The sequence below is a fragment of the Pristiophorus japonicus genome, chromosome 1, assembly GCF_044704955.1.
Source record: "Pristiophorus japonicus isolate sPriJap1 chromosome 1, sPriJap1.hap1, whole genome shotgun sequence".
Classification (NCBI taxonomy): domain Eukaryota; kingdom Metazoa; phylum Chordata; class Chondrichthyes; family Pristiophoridae; genus Pristiophorus; species Pristiophorus japonicus.
Window position 1 is genome coordinate 438,372,744 of NC_091977.1, and position 22,785 is coordinate 438,395,528.

The 22,785-nt window shown below is 42.0% G+C and overlaps 1 protein-coding gene across 1 annotated transcript in view; it reads right to left on the reverse strand.

Annotated features, from left to right (window-relative positions):
* Window positions 1–16,963, reverse strand: part of kcnk9 (potassium channel, subfamily K, member 9) — an 88,161-nt gene extending 71,198 nt beyond the window's left edge. Inside the window, exon 1 of the mRNA XM_070876017.1 lies at window positions 16,414–16,963. Within this exon, the coding sequence (XP_070732118.1) occupies window positions 16,414–16,963 (550 nt within the window). The remainder of the gene's footprint in view (window positions 1–16,413) is intronic.
* Between the last annotated feature and the right edge of the window lie 5,822 nt (window positions 16,964–22,785).

Below are 22,785 nucleotides of genomic sequence, written 5' to 3' on the forward strand. Positions count from 1 at the left end.
TCATAGAGTCATATTAATTTACAGCATGGAAGGAATCCATTTTGACCCATCATGTCCGCGCCTACCAAAAAAGAGCTATCCAGCCTAATCCTACCTTTCATCTCTTGGTCCATAGTCCTGTAGGTTACGGAACTTCAAGTGCACATCCATGTACTTTTTAAATGTAGTGAAGATTTCTGCCTCTACCACCCTTTCAGGCAGTGAGTTCCAGACCACCACCACCCTCTGGGTGAAGACATTTCCCCTCAAATCCCCTATAAACCTTCTACCAATTACTTTAAATCTATGTCCTATCCACTCTATCTCGGCCCCTCATAATTTTATACACCTCAATTAAGTCTCCCCTCAGCCTCCTCTGTTCTAAAGAAGACAACCCCAGCCTATCCAATTTTTCCCCATAGCTAAAATTCTCCAGTCCAGGCAACATCCTCGTAAATCTCCTCTGTATCCTCTCTACTGCAATCACATCTTTCCTGTAATGTGGTGACCAGAACGGCATGCAGTACCCTAGCTGTGGCCTAACTAGTGTTTTATACAGTTCAAGCATAACCTCCCTGCCTCTGCTGTAATGTGGGAAACGCGGCAGCCAACTTGCACACAGCAAGCTCCCACAAACAGCAATATGATGATGACCAGATAATCTATTTTTGTTATGGTGATTGAGGGATAAATATTGGCCAGGACACCAGGGATAACTCCACTGCTCTTCTTCATAATAGTGCCATGAGATCTTTTACGTCCACCTGAGAGAGCAGATGGGGCCTCGGTTTAATGTCTCATCTGAAAGACGGTACCTCTGATAGTGCAGCACTCTCTCAGCACTGCACTGGAGTGTCAGCCTAGATTTATGTGCTCAAGTTCTTGGAGTGGGACTTGAACCCACAACCTTCTGGCTCAGAGGCGAGTGTACTACCCACTGAGACACAGCTGACATAGAAGGGATGGGGTCAGAGGCTAGGGAACGGAGTTTGTTGGGGGGGCGGGGCAAGAACAATGGCTTCGGTCTTCCCAATATTCAATTGGAGAAAATTTCTGCTCATCCAGAACTGGATGTCGGATAAGCAGTCTGACAATTTAGAGACCATGGAGGGATCGAGAGAAGTGGTAGTGATGTTGAGCAGGGTGTCATCAGCGTACATATGGAAAATGACGCTGTGTTTTCGGATGATGTTGCCAAGGATGTCGATGAGAAATAGGAGGGGGCCAAGGATAGATCCTTGAGGGACACCAGAGGTAACAATGCGGATGCAGGAAGAGAAGCTGCTGCAGGTGATTCTCTGGCTATGATTAGATAGATAAGAACAGAACCAGGCGAGTGCAGTCCCACCCAGCTGGACGACAGTGGGGAGGCATTGGAGAAGGATAGAGTGGTCAACCGTGTCAAAGGCTGCAGACAAGTCAAGAAAGACAAAGTGGAATAGTTTGCTTTGTCACAGTCACAAAGAATAATCACAAAGGATGCACAGAAGAGACTAACAGTAGGCTGTGACGTGAAGAAGCCATACATTCTTTTCTTACCAGTATTTTCTTTATGTTTTTCAATTTCAAGGATATTTATTAATATAATTTGTTTTTGAGGTTGAGACATCAAATCAAAAAGGTTATTTAGTAATTTCACAGACAATATTACTCATAAATATCAGTTTGTGCTGTAATTGTAATGTGGAGCATTTATGACTCATCAAGATGTCATTCTCATATGTTTCAGATAAGAAGTCTCAGGAATGGGAAACTTTCGTATTCAAAGGCTACTGTAATTGCTATTATCCTAATAAAACTAGTGAGTGGTTCATAACTAACATACATCTCTGAGACCTATGCCTATATGCGCAGGTTTCCACTAAACTTTCACCAGATTTTTTTTTAAATAACTGCCAGGATAAGGATTTGTGGCACAATGGTTTGAAACATTGTCCTTTCATTTGAACCCAGTTCAAATTAATGGGTAAAGAAGGTCTTATATTTTAAGCTAGCCATAGGGATTAATAAGCAACATGAATGATATGCTGAATGCCTTTTTTCATGGATCAGAATTTGCACTCACTATATTGGCCAAATATTTGAAATAACTGCTGACACTTTTTCAGTGCAATATAATGCTGAAATTATCGAGTATATATAGTGGAGTTAAATTTGTGGAACTTGTGTGAATGTACAGTCCTTATGATGTATGATCTTGACTTGGCCCTAGCATATTTTGCTGAAGGTGGTAATGTTGAGGATCTCTAAACCTCTGACAAGCCCTCCTACCTTAACCGAATACTTAAGTCTTGTTTCAAAGCAACTCTTCGGGGCGGATTTTAAGGTCTTCTGCACTCCGTTTTTTGCCCTGGAGGCGAAGGAGGCAATGAAGGCAGTGAGGTCTTCTGGGCGGGCAGTCAGCCTCCAGCGCCCCGCAGGGATCCTCGGGATGGGTTTTGCGGTGGCACGGAGGAGCACCGCCCAGAAGAGCTACGCCAGTGTGCAAAGCCCCTGGTTGCGAGTTTTGACTTCAGCCCGACCTGTACGTCCGGAAGCATGCCCCACAATGAACGCCGGAGAAATCAGGCGGTGCAACGATACCGACTGCAGAGAGGTAAGTAATGGACTCCTAAGGTAAGTGAGATTTATGTTTTGGTGGTGTGGGCACTGTTTTGGGAATGTTTTTGTGGGGTGTTTTTTTAGGTTTCTTTCTCCCCAGGCATCTCTTGGAGTGTTCCCGGCCCGGCTCTTCAATCGGGATTTTCCCATGCTAGCACCCAAGAGCTAGCCTCCCTTAGCGCTGCGCCCCCTGACTCAGGGCCCAGCTGCCCAATTTTGCTTACTGAGGCGCAACCTGTTCCCTGGCACAAACTTTACCGCCCCACTGCCATTACCGCCCCGAAATCATCAAAGCTGAAAATCCAGTGTTTAATCTGTTTTCTTCTGTCATGAAGGTGAACATAGTGCATAGGATGCAGATGTGTCTAGGGGTGGGAACTACTAAGGAATAGACATTGAATTTGCAGTTATAATGACGGCAAAACTTTATTCTGTAAAACTGAAGTCTGCACATGCACATTTAAATGCAGATATCCTGAAGTTGCTGTCAGTAATACCTGGCTCCTCCATAGGCTGCCATGTTGCAGTCCTCACGGATAGAAATCAATTAGAAATTACTGAATTGACGTGACTACCACTTTTTATGCTCTAATCTTGCTGTAAAAATCCCCCAAAACGTTAAGGCTTGTTGAATGAGGTGTAACTGGCTTTTTAGTGGTGTAATAAGTCATAATTATGGCTGAACAGCCTCTCTGACCCTGAAAAGCTAATTTTATATTTGTAGACTGTCATTTTCTCCATTCCATGATAAAATTCCATTGATTTTTAAAATAATAAAGATTATTTGTTTTTTAAAGTTTGTTTATGATATTTCAACTTCTCCCATATGTATACCCCAACCTTTATTTTGTTTTCTATAAAATTATAGAAAGTGAATGATAAACCCTACTTTTTACTTCCTGGTTTGCTGTCTGTGATAATTCTTCCATGTGATTGGCTGCTTAGTCTGCTTGATGACATCATTGTTGCTGAATGCCAGAGATCCCTTAAAGATGACTCCAGAATGAAATTAACACCGGGAAAGGTAGAAATTACACCACAGAGCCTACTAAATGTTTGTACGCAGCTTTCTTCAAAGCCATCAGTGGGCGCTGTCACTTTACCACTGACCCCAAATTCTAGGCAGTTCCAGGGATCATCTCATGTCGAAGTTCGAGAAATATTGTTGGATTTTGGAGTAAGCATGAAATCTGGAAGTAGCAATTTAGGTCATCCTGGTCAAGGTGAAATTAGTAACTAATAGAATAATAGAATATGGCTCTAGTGAAAGAATTTGTTTTATTTGGTGAACCTTTTTTTACTCCAGGTACTAACTGCAAAAAAAGTGCATCCTCCCACTATGGTGAAATACATCCCCATTGCCTCCCCTCTGCACACAAGCATAACGCTGAAGTACCTGGGTAACAAATCCCAATTCTAGCAGGTGAGGTTCGATCTCCATCTGGGACTGTAGAAATACCAAGCCCATTATTGGGTACCCACTTGGCTTTCTACCCTGAAAGCCCACCCCAAAAACACTCAAACCACTTAACAGGAGAAGAATGCAGACCAGCCAGAGTAACCCACTCTTAGACAGGCAACAACAATAACCCCACCAAATGTCACTACTTGCAAGCAACAGAAACATAGAAACATAGAAAATAGGTGCAGGGGTAGGCCATTCAGCCCTTCTAGCCTGCACCGCCATTCAATGAGTTCATGGCTGAACATGCAACTTCAGTACCCCATTCCTGCTTTCTCACCATACCACTTGATTCCCCTAGTAGTAAGGACTTCATCTAACTCCTTTTTGAATATATTTAGTGAATTGGCCTCAACAACTTTCTGTGGTAGAGAATTCCACAGGTTCACCACTCTCTGGGTGAAGAATTTTCTCCTCATCTCGGTCCTAAATGGCTTCCCCCTTATCCTTAGACTGTGTCCCCTGGTTCTGGACTTCCCCAACATTGGGAACATTCTTCCTGCATCTAACCTGTCTAACCCCGTCAGAATTTTAAATGTTTCTATGAGGTCCCCTCTCATTTTTCTGAACTCCAGTGAATACAAGCCCAGTTGATCCAGTCTTTCTTGATAGGTCAGTCCCGCCATCCCGGGAATCAGTCTGGTGAACCTTCGCTGCACTCCCTCAATAAAAAGAATGTCCTTCCTCAGGTTAGGAGACCAAAACTGTACACAATACTCCAGGTGTGGCCTCACCAAGGCCCTGTACAACTGTAGCAACATCTCCCTGCCCCTGTACTCAAATCCCCTCGCTATGAAGGCCAACATGCCATTTGCTTTCTTAACCGCCTGCTGTACCTGCATGCCAACCTTCAATGACTGATGTACCATGACACCCAGGTCTCTTTGCACCTCCCCTTTTCCTAATCTGTCACCATTCAGATAATAATCTGTCTCTCTGTTTTTACCACCAAAGTGGATAGCCTCACATTTATCCACATTATACTTCATCTGCCATGCATTTGCCCACTCACCTAACCTATCCAAGTCGCTCTGCAGCCTCATAGCATCCTCCTCGCAGCTCACACTGCCACCCAACTTAGTGTCATCCGCAAATTTGGAGATACTACATTTAATCCCCTCGTCTAAATCATTAATGTACAGTGTAAACAGCTGGGGCCCCAGCACAGAACCTTGCGGTACCCCATTAGTCACTGCCTGCCATTCTGAAAAGTCCCCATTTACTCCTACTCTTTGCTTCCTGTCTGACAACCAGTTCTCAATCCATGTCAGCACACTACCCCCAATCCCATGTGCTTTAACTTTGCACATTAATCTCTTGTGTGGGACCTTGTCGAAAGCCTTCTGAAAGTCCAAATATACCACATCAACTGGTTCTCCCTTGTCCACTCTACTGGAAACATCCTCAAAAAATTCCAGAAGATTTGTCAATGGTGGATTAGTGCAAATCATCCAGAAATTTATGGTGATTCGTAATTCAAGGGATAGCTCTTCCTCACCACAAGTTGCTGGCTGATTTGTACATTAGTAAAATTTCCGTCGTTCACACAGCCTTATTTTTTCAGCAAAGTCTGGGCCAATATTTACACATTAGTTTACACGTTAGTTTAGACAAGAAGATGGACCAGTCACGTGAATAACTTCAGGGAAGCCAGCAAATATGGAACTATATCTTAATGTGAGTCATGCTTTCAAAAGAGATTAGGAGAAAGTTAGGGAAATAAAAATCATTACATAAGCAACTGCATTGAAACACTGGGTTGGATTTTAATGGGGAAGCAGGTTGTAGGCAGGTTGAGGTTTGGATTCCAATTTTGAACAATTTGAGGATGTAAAAAACAGGGTGGATAAAGGGGAACCAATGGATGTGGTGTATTTGGACTACCAGAAGGCATTTGACAAGGTGCTACATAAAAGGTTACTGCACAAGATAAACCCACGTGGTTGGGGGTAATATATTAGCATGGATAGAGGATTAGCTAACTAACAGAAAACAGAGAGTCGGGATAAATGGTTCATTCTTTGGTTGGCAACCAGTAACTAGTGGGGTGCCGCAGGGATCAGTGCTGGGACCCCAACTATTTACAATCTTTATTAACGACTTGGAAGAAGGGACTGAGCGTAATGTAGCCAAGTTTGCTGACGATACAAAGATGGGAGGAGAAGCAATGTGCGACACAAAAAATCTGCAAAAGGACATAGACGGGCTAAGTGAGTGGGAAGAAATTTGGCAGTTGGAGTATAATGTTGGAAAGTGTGAGGTCATGCATTTTGGCAGAAAAAAAATCAAAGAGTGAGTTATTATTTAAATAAAGAAAGATTGCAAAGTGCCGCAGTACAGCGGGACTTGTGCATGAAACGCAAAAGGCTAGTATGCAGGTACAGCAAGTGATCAGGAAGGCCAGTGGTATCTTGGCCTTTATTGCAAAGGGGATGGAGTATAAAAGCAGGGAAGTCTTGCTACAGCTATATAAAGTATTGGTGAGGCCTGGAATACTGCATGCAGTTTTGGTTTCCATATTTATAAAAGGATACAATTGCTATGGAGGCCATTCAGAGAAGGTTCACTAGGTTGATTCCGGGGATGAGGGGGTTGACTTATGAGGAAAGGTTGAGTAGGTTGGGCCTCTACACATTGGAATTCAGAAGAATGAGAGGTGATCTTATCGAAACGTATAAAATTATGAGGGGGCTTGACAAGGTGGATGCAGGGAGGTTCTTTCCACTGATGGGAGAGACTAGAACTAGAGGGCATGATCTTAGAATAAGGGGCCGCCCATTTAAAACAGATGAGGAGAAATTTCTTCTCTCAGAGGGTTGTAAATCTGTGGAATTTGCTGCCTCAGAGAGCTGTGAAAGCTGGAACATTGAATAAATTTAAGACAGAAATAGACAGTTTCTTAAATGATAAGGGGATAAGGGGTTATGGGGAGCGGGCGGGGAAGTGGAGCTGAGTCCATGATCAGATCAGCCATGATCTTATTGAATGGCAGAGCAGGCTCGAGGGGCCGTATGGCCTACTCCTGTTTCTATTTCTTATGTTCTTATGCTCTTATATCATCATAGGCAGTCCCTCGGACTTGCTTCCACTCTTAAAATGAGTTCTTAGGTTGCTGAACAGTCCAATACGAGAGCCACAGTCCCTGTCACAGGTGGGCCAGATAGTCATTGAGGGCAAGGGAGGGTGGGACAGATTTGCTGCACGCTCTTTCCGCTGCCTGTGCTTAATTTCTGCATGCTCTCGACGATGAGACTCGAGGTGCTCAGCGCCTTCTCGGATGCACTTCCTCCACTTAGGGCGGTCTTTGCCCAGGGACTCCCAGGTTTCGGTGGGGATGTTGTACTTTATCAGGGATGCTTTGAGGGTGTCCTTGTAATATTTCCTCTGCCCATCTTTGGCTCATTTGCCGTGAAGGAGTTCCGAGTAGAGTGCTTGCTTTGGGAGTCTTGTGTCTGGCATGCGGACAATGTGGCCTGCCCAGCGGAGCTGATCAAGTGTGGTCAGTGCTTCAATGCTGGGGATGTTGGCCTGGTCGAAGACACTAATGTTGGTGCATCTGTCCTCCGAGGGGATTTGTTGGATCTTGCGGAGACATCGTTGGTGGTATTTCTCCAGCGACTTGAGATGTCAACTGTACATCATCCATGTCTCTGTGCCATACAGGAGGGTGGGTATTACTACAGCCCTGTAAACCATGAGCTTGGTGATAGATTTGAGGGCCTGGTCTTCAAACACTCTTTTCCTCAGGCGGCCAAAGGCTGCACTGGTGCACTGGAGGCAGTGTTGAATCTCCCCATCAATGTTTGCTCTTATTGATAAGAGGTTCCTGAGGAATGGGAAATGGTTCACGTTATCCAGGGCCGCGCCATGGATCTTGATGACTGGGGGGTAGTGCTGTGTGGTGAGGACAGGCTGGTGGAGGACCCTTGTCTTACTGATGTTTCGCATTAGGCCCATGCTTTCGTACATCTCAGTAAATACGTCGGCTACGTCCTGGAGTTCAGCCTCTGTATGTGCGCAGACACAGTCGTCGTCCGCGTACTATAGCTCGACAACAGAGGTTGGGTAAACTACCACCATTATGTTGTGCATTTTACTATAATCCACCATACAAACAACTTCACCTTTGTCTGTGATACCCTCAAATGCAAAAGGGATGTACTGAAACTACAAAGATCTGCTGGCTTTGCAGACACTCTCATCTATTACTAATGCTATTTAAACATATGTAAAACAACATTTACAGAAGGGTGAAAATTCAATATAATATAAAAGAACAGTAAATGGAAAAAATGGCATCATATTTTCATCATGCATCTGGGAATGCATTGTCATTGTATTCAAGCAAATTAAATATGTACCTATCTGTTATAAAAGATCAATTTCCCCAATTCTTCATATTTCAAATACAAGTTAAAATGGCAATAGCAAAGAATTGCTGTGTTCTTCTTTAAATACAATGCACAAAGCATATGATAAATGTTTTGAATCACTATTAGTGAGCTCAACTTCAATCAGAGTCTGTTATTCGGAAAAGGCATTTTTGTATTAGTTTTAAGGAGGATTTTTTTGTTCCTTGTGTTTAGTTTTAATGGTGAGAGCTGACAGTCCTGGAGACTGGAATGCTTTTTTTACTCAGAGAAAGCAAAAGCTTTGCTAAGTAGATATTTCCCATTATTGTTTTCTGCTCATGTCTAACTTCCATAAAATATGTCTGAGGTTCCAAAGCAAAATTGCACTGGGTACAATTTATTTAATTTAACTTAATTTTTAAAATGTATTTTTAAACATGCTTAAAAAGTGGGACATGTTTCATTTTAATTTTTGAAATCATATCCTTATTTGATGTGGGCTTTACATGTGGAGGGAATGAATTAATGATAACATCCATATTATGGAAGAACATTTGGCAATGAATGTTCCTGCGGCACGCTCACTCTGGTTTTACTGCAATGCCAGGCAGCATTGCAGTTATCCTGCAAAAGGAGCCCCCAACTGTCAGCTTTAAAGGGAGTATTATGTTGCACCAAGTCACAATATAATTATTTTAAAACAGTGTTCCGAGTTTGGGCCAAGGGCAAGAGTACAGTTGGACTTGCTGGACTGACACTGAGCAAACTCCTAGGGTTATTCAACTATAAATCACCATTACGAAGTTATCTTAAATCACACCGTGTAATCTTGAAACATAATGTGACATTTTTAAAATATGTCCAGTTGATATACTGATGGCCTATATTTTAAAATATTTGTTTTCCAAGTGTTATCACATTGACTATAAAATCAAAGAATTGCACAACATCAAACTACTATTGTTTGTGCAAAATTATTATATTGCTTTTTATTAGAGAGTAGCTTAAATATTCTTTACGCATATGAGGCTTTCTTGTTCATATTTTTTGCAGGAGCAAAAGAACATTAATATGTGCACACTTCATTCTTACACCTATCCTCTAGTTTCATAAAGACAATTACTTCCTGAATGATGGCTATTTTGCAATGATATGACTTGAGAATGAAAAGTTATTCATTCATCCCATGTATTAAACATAAGCAATAAAATAAATGTCTTTAAACTAACACTGAGACTTTATAGCCACAGAATCCATCACAAGACAATGTACGTCACAGTTTACCTGAACGATTCTATGACGTATATTAGTATTTCATGTAGAAATTAAAAATATTTTTTTAAATACATAAATTTGTGTGACACACTGATCTAGGAGTTTGAGACTGCCAATGCATGGTACCGTAAAGTAGTGACATGTTACTGCCTGCGTGAGATTCGCCAAGCCTACTGACTTTCTGATCTCAGCCTCACTACCGTAGGGAGGACCATATGCTAATGCATCTTCTAGTGCACTGGTCACAGCAACCTAGGCTTCTAAGCCTCCTCTTATATTGTTGTATAGTCCTCCCCCACTACCGACCACCCCCCACTGCACCCGCCTCCTCCCCCCACAGCAGTACAGCTGAGATCAGGAACTTAGTGGTCTTAATGAATCATACACATGCAGCAACATGTACTACTTTGGGGCACTACGTATTACCCTCTATCACCCCCATGTCAGGGAGACATGCAAATCTACCCTTTTCCATAGCAGCTGCATAACTTGGGAAGATCAGAAAGTTGTGGTGAATAGAGAAGAAAATAATTTGAAAGAGGTGCATAATGACCAAACTAAACATATCCTCACCCTTCTTACTGCTGCTAAAGAAACTAAAGATTAATTTTGATATTTTTGGAGGGAGTAAGTTCAAACGTTTAACAATTAAAATGATTAGCTAGGCTGATATGTTAATTCTATTACTTTTTAATCAAGGAATTATGCAACAGTGTTTTTTTGTACAGGCTGGAAGTATAATGTGTTGATGTACTAATGTGCCTCAGAGAAAGAATCAAACAGATACAGGGCTTCTTCAGAGTGAAGGAGGGAAAATCTTCAGAGTCAATCCCTCAACTACTCTCACATACCAATGACTGTTACATTGTTAAAGTCACCATAATTTACGGTAAAAATGTTAGAAAATGTTAATGGAACAATTTTTAAAGTACAAACCATATTTAGAAAATTGCAGCATCAGTATAATATTATTTTGGAACAGAAATTGAAATGGATGGCCAGTCCAGCTTTCCTTGAAACTTGTTCATTAATTGACACTAAAGGATTAGTAGTACTGTTCCTGTGTGTGATTGGTGTGCTCCAGCAACTACAAACCATCACTGAAGCAGTAGAATAGAAGGTTCAATAATGGAAATCCATTGCTGAACCCCCAATCTTCGATTAATTGGTCTGTTGTTGTCATTCTCAGTGGTATTTGATTGTAGAATATGGCTAATGTGGATCGCATGCTTATATAATCAGCTACCAGCCCATCCTGGTTGAACTCAGTACAAAACAAATAGTTGCTGCTGTTGAGAAATTAGTGAGTAATGTGGCAACTGTGGCCATTGATGGGGTCCATAATATGGCAAAGGAGAATCTGTGTATATATGAAAGATGGCACAATTTGTGTTTGTAATGTGGATGTGTTTTGTGTGTGTGGGTGAGAGATGGAACAGTAGCGTGTGTACTTGTGTGTGAAATGTAATACAGTTGTGTGTGTGTGGCCTACAGAACAGCTGTGTACAGGTGTGTGAAATGTGGCACAGCTGTGTGTGTGTGTAGTTACAGTTTCCAATTTATAACAATAAATAAATTAGAGCGGAACCTTCTGGGTGAACACGTGGTCATATCCTAGCGTGAACTGTGAGGTACAGTAATTAAAACTGATGCAAAGGATGCTTTCCCGTTTTAATGTTTAAAGTATAATGAGTAGCATAGGTGATTCCCGCGAGTGACAGGAGGAGTTCAGACCACAAGCAATAAAAGATTGAATAACTTCTGAGCTCCAACAGAAGTCGGTGCGATTTGCCGCTCTGCGCAGACTGCGCAAATGTTGAGCCTGCGGCTAAAGAAATTGAACATGTTTTAGAGCGTTATCCCTTGGGGTTGTGAAGAGGGATTTGCCACCGCTTTGTTCAAACGCATCCTCTATTATTTGGACGGGAATGAAGAAGGTTCAGAAAAATCAGAAAACACATCGGGCCAGTTTGTTAGGAATTAAATGTACTTTTCATATGAATTTGAAGAAGATCCATTGATTGCTGGAAGTGAATGGCTGTTAAATAGTACTTCGGTAATTTAATTGAGCCTTTCTTTCATTCTCCGTAATTTTGCTCTGAGAGTGGCAATTATGTGCTTGAATACAATTTCAAACACTTTTAGATTATTATTTTTCTCCATTGCAAAGCTGCCAAAAAAAATGTAAAAACAAGTCTTGTAACAACAAAACACTCGGAGGGAGTCAATTTGGAGATTGTAAAACAGAACGAATAAAAAGAGGAACGCTGAACGGTTAGAAGATAAGAAAAGTCAGGAAGAGAGACGAAGAGAGTGAAAAGAGGATGAATGGAAATATGAGGAGAGAAATGTAAGATTGGGACAACACAGATAGATGGGAGAGATCGAGAAAGATGTGTGGAAAGGCAGAGAGTGCAAAATGCTATATCTGAGTCCTGGCTGAAGGGAGACCATTTCTCGAGCCGAGTCCATTGGGACACAGCTATCAACCAGAAACCGAGACCGACAAAACTCCAGTAAAGCATTATGAAAAAAAATGAAATGGCATGGCTTCCCCCGTTCCTCAATGTGTTAATAGAAGAATGATCACAGAACACTAAGCAGTAAGTCGCTCACCACCCCAAGAAGTAAAGGACAAGATCAGAACTCAAGGGAGGTTGAGTGAGGACTGCAAACCACCCCAACTCAGAGTTTTCATGAAAACCGCCGAGACTCTCCACCCTAAACCAATCAGGATACGAATCAATGTAAATCCATATCCGGGTAGCCCAATATTTTGATCACGTCACGCTGGAATATATGTATTTAAAGAATTAACTTTTTTTGTCATACCTGGATAGATTCCGATAAAATTGGGGTATATCTGTAAGTTAGCTGTGGTACAGAGGCAGTGGGTTTAGAAGATTTGGAAACAAACCTGATCTATGAGCCTGTTGAATGTAACTATTAAAATCAACCTGCTTGGCTAAAGATTTATTCCAAGATGAATTCGGAAAGAAGTAATGATACTGAGAGTTATGACAAAGTAGAGAGAAAGGATATAACGAAAATGTAAACCACCAAATTTGGATATGCTGAAATAAACGGCGAATGGAAACGATTCTTGATTTGTCAACATCTGGGGGAGCGATTTGCTGAAGTTGAAACTGAAAATGGCCGATGTTGCAAATTGTGAGTGGTTTTGCTTTTAAAAGCGCCGGGAGAAGTAAGGACCTACCGTGGCCCTCTCCCCATCCCTGGGTGCGGAGGGAAATGGTTTTGGTGCCAGACTGACCTTGAAGATCGGAAGAGACAAAACTTTTGGAGTAGCGCCCCTCCCCATTGGTAGCTCTAATTGCACTTTAATGTAATCTCCAAATGGCTACCTTTTGTTCCTTTCTCCACCTCATCAAATCATTGTTCATTGCTGCCTGCTGACATCTGAAGTCAGAGCTTTGTAAAATGTCTCCCCAACCTCCAGAATAATCATGCAGAACTCCAGGATTTCAATCTGACATTGCAATGTACATTATTCAAGTTTGGCCATAGACGGCATTCCCATATGCAGCACGGGAATGATCCAGTTCCCCACGGTCTTTAATCATCTTTTGATATCCTTGTAACCTCCAGTTCCCTTCTTGAAAATACGTTTATCTACCTCTTTAACAAAACTGTCAACGGATACAGATCAAATGCGTATCCAGGAATCTACACCATAGATTTGCTAACTGCGCCCACGCTCTCGTTAATTGTATCTGCTATAAAGATTAGGGAAAGTGACGTTCAACGGAAAACAAGGGACTGAAGGGGAGCAGATTGAAAAGGTTGCGTAGAGTTATGTTCCCCGCCCCCCACAGTTATCTCTCTACTAAGTAGGGCATTTGCCCCTGGGTCTTAGAAATATCAGATATCTCCATTTAGTTACCAAATAAAATAATCTTTTCGAGGCCCGTCGTTTATTTGTCTTTTACGACATATAATTGTCGTTACTGCAGGCCATACTAGTTTTCAATATCTATTATGTAGAATACAAGCTATATTGAATGGGCTGTGGATCAGAAATCAAAGCTGAATAACAAATGCCAGTCAATTCTGAGATTAAAGAAAACGAAACGTGTTGCGTATGTCAAAATTAAATAAAACGTCCTGAACTTTAGTGAAGTTCCAATCGAAATCGTCATTCAATTAAAAGGGAGATAAGTTACGGGGGAACGGGTGTGATATTCTAAATGTTCCCTTGCGGGGGCGCTACAGTTCTCTCCCATTAACCTTAACACTAAAATACTGTCCTATAATCCATCACTGAGCCGCCTGCGTTCCCGAACATAAAGCGTGCTCGAAAATACAATCTGGGCGATGACAGTTTATTTGTATCCTAACCTAATTCGAATAGCTATATATGTTGATAGCTGGGAGTTTTAAAACACAAGGCAGTTTCCTTACCTTCAATAACTGAATTATTTCTACATGTTGAACTATTAAAGAGGAATTACAGTACCACTGAAACACTCTCATGCTCGCGCAGTGCAGTTATCAGTATATCATAGATTCAAGTAATATTGCACATCTTATGTATTTGATGTACAAAACAGCGGAAATAAGTTATACATTGTAAGCGCATCTAAACTGCACAGCGAATGCACTCCTCAGATCCAATGGTTCTATACCGGGACCTACAAGGTGCTGGAGGATGCGAGGAGCCTATTGTCACACAATCCGCACCTGAATGTATGTGGGTGTCCCCCCGCCGAGTTCTGACACTCTGTTGTGATACTAACTTAAATGCATTTCTAAGCCTGTGCTTGTTGTCGGTAATTAAATAAGCAGCGTTGGTGGAAACATTTAAAGCAATTAATCAGGAAAAGTGCACTGGATCGAGTGACGGGAAGGCGGTTTGAAATGTCAATTCAGACACTGAGGGATCAGTAAAGAGCAGTGACTCTCAGGGCACAGGCGCTACACGGGGCTTTAGCACAAATTACAACAGGGACTTTCAGTCACTTGGAAATCACGCCGTGGTAACTGGGATTCCATCTTTTGATTATCCCCAAGAAAGTTATAAATATATAAAAGAATAACTTGCCGTTATATAAGCGCCTTTAACGTAGTAAAACGTTCCAAGGCGCTTGCGATATAATTGTCTGAGAAGTTATGGGAACCAATTAAATCTATAGATATTAGAAGTTGATTGGAGGCAGGCTGCAATTCAGATTAGGTGTGGTTGGTGTTAACTTGTGGTCAAATTAACTCCAATCTCACATGAGGAAGTCATGATGTGGGACTTACAATTTTATATTGCAATCACGTGACTACTTCAGAGAAGTTAGGTTCCCCATGTTTAGCATAAGAGCATGGGTGATGTAGCAGTGAATCACCTCCGCACAATCACCACTCTTGCGCATTTCAGTAAAATGACATCATTATTATTGGTTATTGTTGTAATTTCAAAGGGGAAGGGAGAGCTGGTGAATCCCATCTGCTGGGTGTCACTTACTGCAGTGCCTTGTTCCAAACAGGAATTTACTGCCTTTGGTGCAGTAGAAGGTTGGTCACCCCGTCACAAGACATGTTATTGACAAATGCCGCCAATAATAGCCATGTCCCTTTAATATCTGAAAATATCTCGGTTTAATAAATAAAATTTTAGATACTTAATATATTTCTTCTCTTATAGGCCTATGAACGAATAATAGACATTAAATGCTCGGCCCTATTCTACAAACTGCAACATGTATCTTAGCTGAAAACTATGTTGCGCACCTCATTGAATATTTTCCCATGTGTATGTTTATTCCCTGCTCTTACACAGCACGTTATCCTCCGCGTTTGCTGCACTGCACACACATGAGAAGCAGTTATTTTATGACATCGGTTTTGCTCACGTTGCGGTTTTATTGACAGCATTTCAAATCAATTCCTCCTTTCATTTCGGACATTACAAGGCAACACGTCCCACAGTGAGGGGAACAATCTTAATAGAAGCTCCCGCCTTCTCCCTCTCCTTCTCCATAGTCTCCCCTTACACTTTACAGACACCTTTGGGATCTCCTATGTACTTTCGTCAATAGGCAACCAGATCCCTGTTGCTTTAAACCCTACAAGATGGTTTAGTACTGTGCATGCAACAGGGCACAAGTTCAGTGAAAAGACTGAAGCAGACTCGAGTGTAGTTGCGATTTGATCAGGATCCGAGTGCCACAAGGACATGGTCGCTGTCCATACAGGACCACTCTTTGGAACTATCTATGATCTCAATGCGCTTAAAATTACAATGATGAAAAATAGGTATGATCGTATTTAAAACAGTCCACATACCGTATTCAAGAAGCTGGAAGTCACGGTAAAAGCCAAGGTGCTTGGCTGTATAACTGAAGTAGCGAGTTTTTCAGCGAAACTCTATCCACGGGCAGCAATTTATTTACAGAAAAACACACGAAGATGAACACCTCTCTTTATGATTACATTCGGTGCGCTATCACCCAGGGGAAAGGTCACACTAGATTTGGAGTTTAGATTTGGATGAAGATAGGGTTTATAAACTGGTTTCAGTCGCCAGACAGACCGTGTAACACGAAGTAAACAAATAACCTCACCTCCCGTTCTGAGACTGCTCTTGCTACCCTGAAAGTGATTAACCCGGTAAACGTTCGTGGTTTTGAAGGCTCTCCCTCCCCGTTTGTTGCTGTTCTTTCAGCACTAAAGTCAGCACATAAATATCCCTTTATATGTGTGTGCTCAAAGTGGAACCACAAAGCACATCCTTACCTATAGTTGTGATCACTGTGATAGCAAAATAAAAGGATCCGGCGAATTTCCACTGAACTCCAGCCCTATGGGGCTCCGCTTTCATGATGATCACCTCCAGTTGCTTGTAGTCTTCATCGCTGATGTTGTACTTGCCCTTGAGCCCGATCTGCTGCTCCTTCAGCATCCCACCCTGCTCCATTTCGAACTCGGACTCGAGGGCATCGAAGACAGCGGCTCCCACCAGCAGGTAAGTGAACGTGCAGATGATCAAGGATAGAGTTCGCACGTTCTGCCGCTTCATGGCCTCCAAAAAGCGGCGTGTGAGCGGCTCATGTCCGTTCTCCCTCCTAGTCTCCAAACGGCCGAGGTCCACCGAGAAAGCCCGGGTGCAGCAGCCAGGATCCCGGCACCGGTGGCTCAAGTTATCCGAGATGTACTGGTCCTCGTCGATGGTTTTCTCGGAGGCGGACAGGCAAAGCAAGCTGCTCGATCGCCGGGACCAGGATCCCTGCAACCTAACTCTGCGCAAGACCTGACCAAACCAAGTGGTCCCAGTGCGCAGGGCCATCAAAACAGCACGTTCTAGGTGGGGGGAAATGCTTTTCGCTGAGCGATCTGTTCACAAAGGATGCGATCGGGTGCCCAAAAGCAGCGGAGTCTGCGTCAAAGCCCGCTGGTGACAGTGGAGAAACGCTGACGGGGGATGGACCGAATGGGCGTGGCGGATCCCTGATGGATCTGGGTGGGATGCCCACCCAGTTGGGCTGAATGTGATTGCTGGAGAGCGTTGCCACCCCCCGGGTCTCCTTTCCTCTCTAACCACACCCAGTGGGATCCCAGCCACTGCCACATCAGGGTGTCTGCTTATTTATTTATTTTAAGGGCTGGTATTTTCCGATGGCTTTTTATAAGGTAGAGCCTCTGCTAGATGACTGGCTGAGCTCATCTCCATATTTGTACTATAATGCGCGAAAGGCGGGAATTAAATAACCGGCTAAAGGGGGATTAAGTCAGGTGATTCCGAAGGTGAGGGCGGGGACGAGCCGAGTGAAAGACCATCAACGGGAACTTTCTTACAGAAATGTCAAATCGTGTTGTGCACAAACTTCTACATCCACCCCTGCCCCCCACTCAACATAAACCCCCATTCCCAATCTCACAAGGGCGCCTGGGTTAGGTACATTGTCGGGCAAATTAATCAGGGTAGCTTCACATTTGACATTTTAATAATGGATCGCAAGTATGTTTTATTTCTGTTTTATTTTTGTGTATATGTTTTAATGTACGCTCAGTGTTGTATCTCTTTTAATGGCTTGCTTTTGAGTTTCGGGCTATATGTGTTTTTCTCAAAAGTTCCTCTATAAAACATAGACAACTAGTACAAGCGGCTCGTTACACTGAGCACCCTGATTACTAGGCACAAGGTGTCTCTTTCCTCACAAGACTGGCGTTAGTAGACCGTTTGGAATTCAAGTACACGAGTACCTGCCATTTAATAAGATCATGGCTGATCTGAAAAGTCAGTTTTACAAGAGCCGAAGCTGGAATTTCAACATCAGACCATTAACCCAGGTTGATCACATTACTAGTAACGTTACCTCTACACCTAACACCTTTTGACCTGGTGCATGTAATATTTTAAGTTGAGTATAGTAGGTGGATAATTTATTGAAGGTGACCCTTCATAGTCAAAAAGTGCACATGATGCATCGCAGCTTCACCAATCTATCACGATTCCTCAAACATGTGATTTTTTTATTCCCTGTCATGTTATTCCGACTGAAAGAAAGGCAAATGCGAAATGGTACAAGAGTGAGACAGAGCCCCAGAAGCGCACGATATCAATGATTACCCTATAACTAGAGTAACTGCAGGGAATGGAAACAACCCAGCTTTGGATCGCAGATAAACACCTGCCCGAATAACCCAGTAAAGTTAGCGCTCAGAAACCATATAGAAGAACCCAGCAAGTAAAACAACAGAATCACCATGGGGTGACCGGAGACATTCGGGAATGGTCCCCAAGATATTGTACATAATTACTCATAATCAGACTTCAGAATACTGTCAATCCATTGCCCCTGTTTCAATGAGTTCCTTGTCCCAAGTTGCTTGCTCCATTTAAACGCACAGGGATGGGATTGTAGTCAACTTAACCTAAAACAACAAGTATGTGAAAAGTGTGATAGATTTTGTGTGAGAAAAAAATCTCCTTAAGATCCTGTTACACAATGGATAATTTAGTCAAGATTTGCAAATTATCCATGTTATCTGCCATACATAGAAATCCGGATTCAAGTGTAATCTTGGTTCAAGCGTAACATTCTTGGGCAATTTAATTATGCCATTATCAGGATTAAACAGTGGTGTATCTCGAGAATTTGGAGAAACGCATCTAGTGTAAATAGGGATCTGTTTTTGCATTTGATTATACATTAAAGGAGTCCTAATTCGTGCACGATCAAAGCATGGTCCCAAAATGGCGTTAGTTATGTGGGACCGCCGTTGTGAAAAGGTAATTGGTCTAATAATAAAAACCAATAACAATTTCATAGAGAAGAAGCCACGTTGTTTTTTTGTTCTTTCTGAACTGTCGATGGTTCTGAAAGGCAGCAGCAGGCACCAGCTCCGGGGCGGGGTTTTCCTTCTGTGCGTCATCCGCAGAAGAAGAAACTGACATCGTGGGTGAGTTACGTGGAAATCAAGAGATGCATGAGGAGGGACGTGAGATAGTTTGCCCGAGTCAGCCTTCTTTCTGCTGAGTCAGCGGCTGCACAATCCCGTTAGCCTGTATAACTTCAGCCAGGCTTAAACAGCTTCTCCGGGGCCAGAACCATTTAGGACGCGCACTGTAGATTAAAATGGTGCCGTCTCCACCGACCAAGACATTCAATTAAAGTAAACGATCTCATTAATACGGCCAACCATTCAAAGCTCAAAGCTCTGTATTGTTATTTTAAAAGTGTAACTTGTGTTGGAAGCAACCGTTTAGTTTCAGGTGAATTGTTCCCCCGAGTGTGTTCAGCACAACAACCCATGAAGCTGCAAAGTAAACTGTTCCGCAAGATGTGATCCACGAACAGGACCACGCTGACACCAGGCACTATTCCCATATCGTCTTTACATCATATCAGCAGAGTCCACAGAAAATATATATGGAGCAAAGTTAACAAGTATGATTAGCAAGATTACTGTAAATATAACCATTTTAACTTCGTTAAAATATTGCCGTTGGACTATGTGCAGCAACAGCTTCTGCCGAGGATTAAAATACACGTTACTGCTCCATTCGTGTACGTGATGTCATATGACTCCCCTCTTTATTGTATTCAGAAAGCAATCCTCTCTCACAGTTTGTCCTTTGACTTTCCGAGCCTGATAAATAACTCAGATTGCCAATACCCGACCGAAACGTGAGTTGATTCTGGTTTTGTTTTGCCCGGGGTCGCAAAAGTAATCACTTTAAATGAAAACAGACATCTCGTATTCCTCAGATCTATCTTTACAATCGTTTGATCCATTTCTTCGGGATCCCAATAGCAGGCAGTATTTGAAACATTTTTGTTCCACCAACATTTGATTTAGCAAAAGGTGTTGCAATTACAGCGCTGCCCAACCTCTTTCTGGTCATTATTATGACAGCCACGAAGTCGAGTGTGACAGGAGAGCTGCTATTAATACTTTTCAAGATATACACACGGTTTCACATTGCACCCGAGTATAGGGAGCGGCTGCAGTTAGTTTCATTATTGTTATATTTTCCATGAGGGGCTTGACCTAAGGATATGACAATTCACAATAAAACGACTGGAAAATGTACGCATCGCTGGACAGTTGCTGTGAAACAGTTTACAAATGCAAGCGATCTGCCCCGCATTTTGGATTGCGCATGTAGCTCCGCAAAACAAAAATACACATTTATAGGGAATAATCGCTGCACGTTCCAGGATGAGGACAATTGACTACAAGAAGGCTTTTGGGTGGTTGATGGGAAGAGTTTGAGAGGTGTGAGAGAACAAATGAGACCTAAAGACTTCCCTCAGCCTCATTCTCCTTGAAAGTGCTCCCTTTTAAAGGTTGATTTAATTCTAGATGTTATTATGGGATTGAATATGTGGTTGAGTATGTATACCTCCACCACTTACCGATTTTAGGAAAGACTTCTCTAAACAAAATATTTCGGAAGTGAAGGGGAGTACATCACGCCATCACATAAGAAAACTAATATCTTCACTAAAAAGAGACAACGTACACACAGTGAAAGGAAGCCTGGAATTAACAATCCGGGATCTTTGTAAAATCATGACCGGCAAATTCTTTTCAAACGTGGGCAAATCTTGTGGGACAGAATAGGCAACATTTTCACCTTGAACAATGCAGCATATAATTTCGAAGTACAAAGTCTGATTATATACTTTATTAGATATCCATGGTGCAGAGCTTAGCGGTTGAAGTGATAATTTTATTAGTAAGATCACTGATAACCAGCAAATTCACAGCAGGGGTTGTAGGTTGTGCAATCATCAATGGTTCATTTGATATTTGTCGTTTTACATCTCCAGCATGAACTTGCAGTGTTTCGGGCAGTATATGTGTCCTGAGCACCTGTTGCCTCAGACCCCCTCAAACATTTGTCAGACAGGACTAGGAATGAGCTGTTTTAAGGCAAGACTTGTGTAAAATGCAGCTCTTTCATCCTGTAACAGTTCAAGATTGAATGGGCTGACCACCAATCCACTCCCCGAGGATCAGTTTCCAAAATTCTGCTTCCTAGAACAACAACAACTTATATTTATGTAGCACCTTTAACATACTTAAACATGCCGAAATCCTTCACATAAGTTTTATCAAACAAAATTTGACACCGAGCACAAGAAGAAATTAGGGCAGATGGCAAAAAGCTTGGCCAAAGAGGTAGGTTTTAAGGAGCATCTTAAAGAGAGGAAGAGAGGTGGAGAGGTTTAGGGAGGTAATTCCAGACTACATTTTGCATTTTTCGTGTATCGGTTACAAGTATATACAGTTTAGTTACAATATATTGTAGGACCAGAAGTGCAAATGAAAGAAGATCACTAAAACTTCGTTTTAAGTTTCTAACACTCTACAGTTTGCTCTGTTTTTCTTTGGTTATTTTCCTGTATACCAGCACGTAATAATGCACCGAGAAAAGTATTGAACCAAATTACTGAAGTAAGCTAATGATATATATACCTGTAACATGCTATTTTAATGTTCCTTACTCCTGCTGTCAGCTACCACACTTACCATAGCATCCCCCAAAACTGTTTTGGAGTTGGACCAGGTGAACAATGATAAGCCCTGTCCGCCCTTTCACTCACTCTGATAAGCCCTGTCTGCCCTTTCACTCACTCACTTGTTAGATTCTTCTGCCCTCTTTCATGCACACACGAATATTATTCTCGCCTTTCTTGTCTTTCAGGTTTTGTCGTCTATGTAGAAGGTTTAGAGGGGATTTGAGGGAAAATTTCTTCACACAGAGGGTTGTGGTGGTCTGGAACTCAGTGCCTGAAAGGGTGGCAGAGGCAGAAACCCTCACCACATTTAAAAAGTACTTGGATGTGCACTTGAAGTGCCAACCTGCAGGGTTACGGACTGAGAACTGGAAAGTGGGATTAGGCTGGACATGATGGGCCGAAATGGCTTCCTTCCCTGCTGAGAAACTTATATTCTATGATCTCGTGCTCTCTTTTTTCCTCAGTTCACCAACCTGTTTTTTGTCTTTTCCTCCTTATTTTCTTACTTGGCTCTCTAATTCTCATATTTTAAACTGTTTCTGCTTTTCACATATGCTGCTTTTGTCTCTAGTTTGTTTGTTTTTCAATCTCCCCACTCACTTGTTTTTCTCTATGTATTACTATGTTCAATTCACCCTTTCTTGAGGCGATGAAATGCCTTCGATGTTTAAATAGGCAGTGACTATGCACTGAGAAATGCATGGAAACAGACTGTGAAGGTATGGCCATTTATAACTTGCTGTTCTTATAATGGTTCTTAAAGATAACATGCAGTCTTACAATTTATTTTATAATTGGATGTATGCATTGTCTCAGAAACTGGACATCATTTTAACATTTATCAAGAACTTCCTTCAAACATACATGAAGAACCCTTATATATTGGTTGGATCTCTCATTTTCCTGAGTTTTCGGAACTTCACTTTTTTCGTAGAATCAGAAATTGTATGGGGTTAAATGTAACTGCATTAACAACAATTGTTTTTTCAACCAATTTCTCCCTTCTGAAGGCATCGACTCCTTATTGGAGTATGATTTCAGAGGGGAGAAAATTGGTGTTAGACACATTAAGGAACTTGCTACACGGTCATTCTTAATATGTGTGCTTAGATAATATCAAGGGGTTATTTGAGCA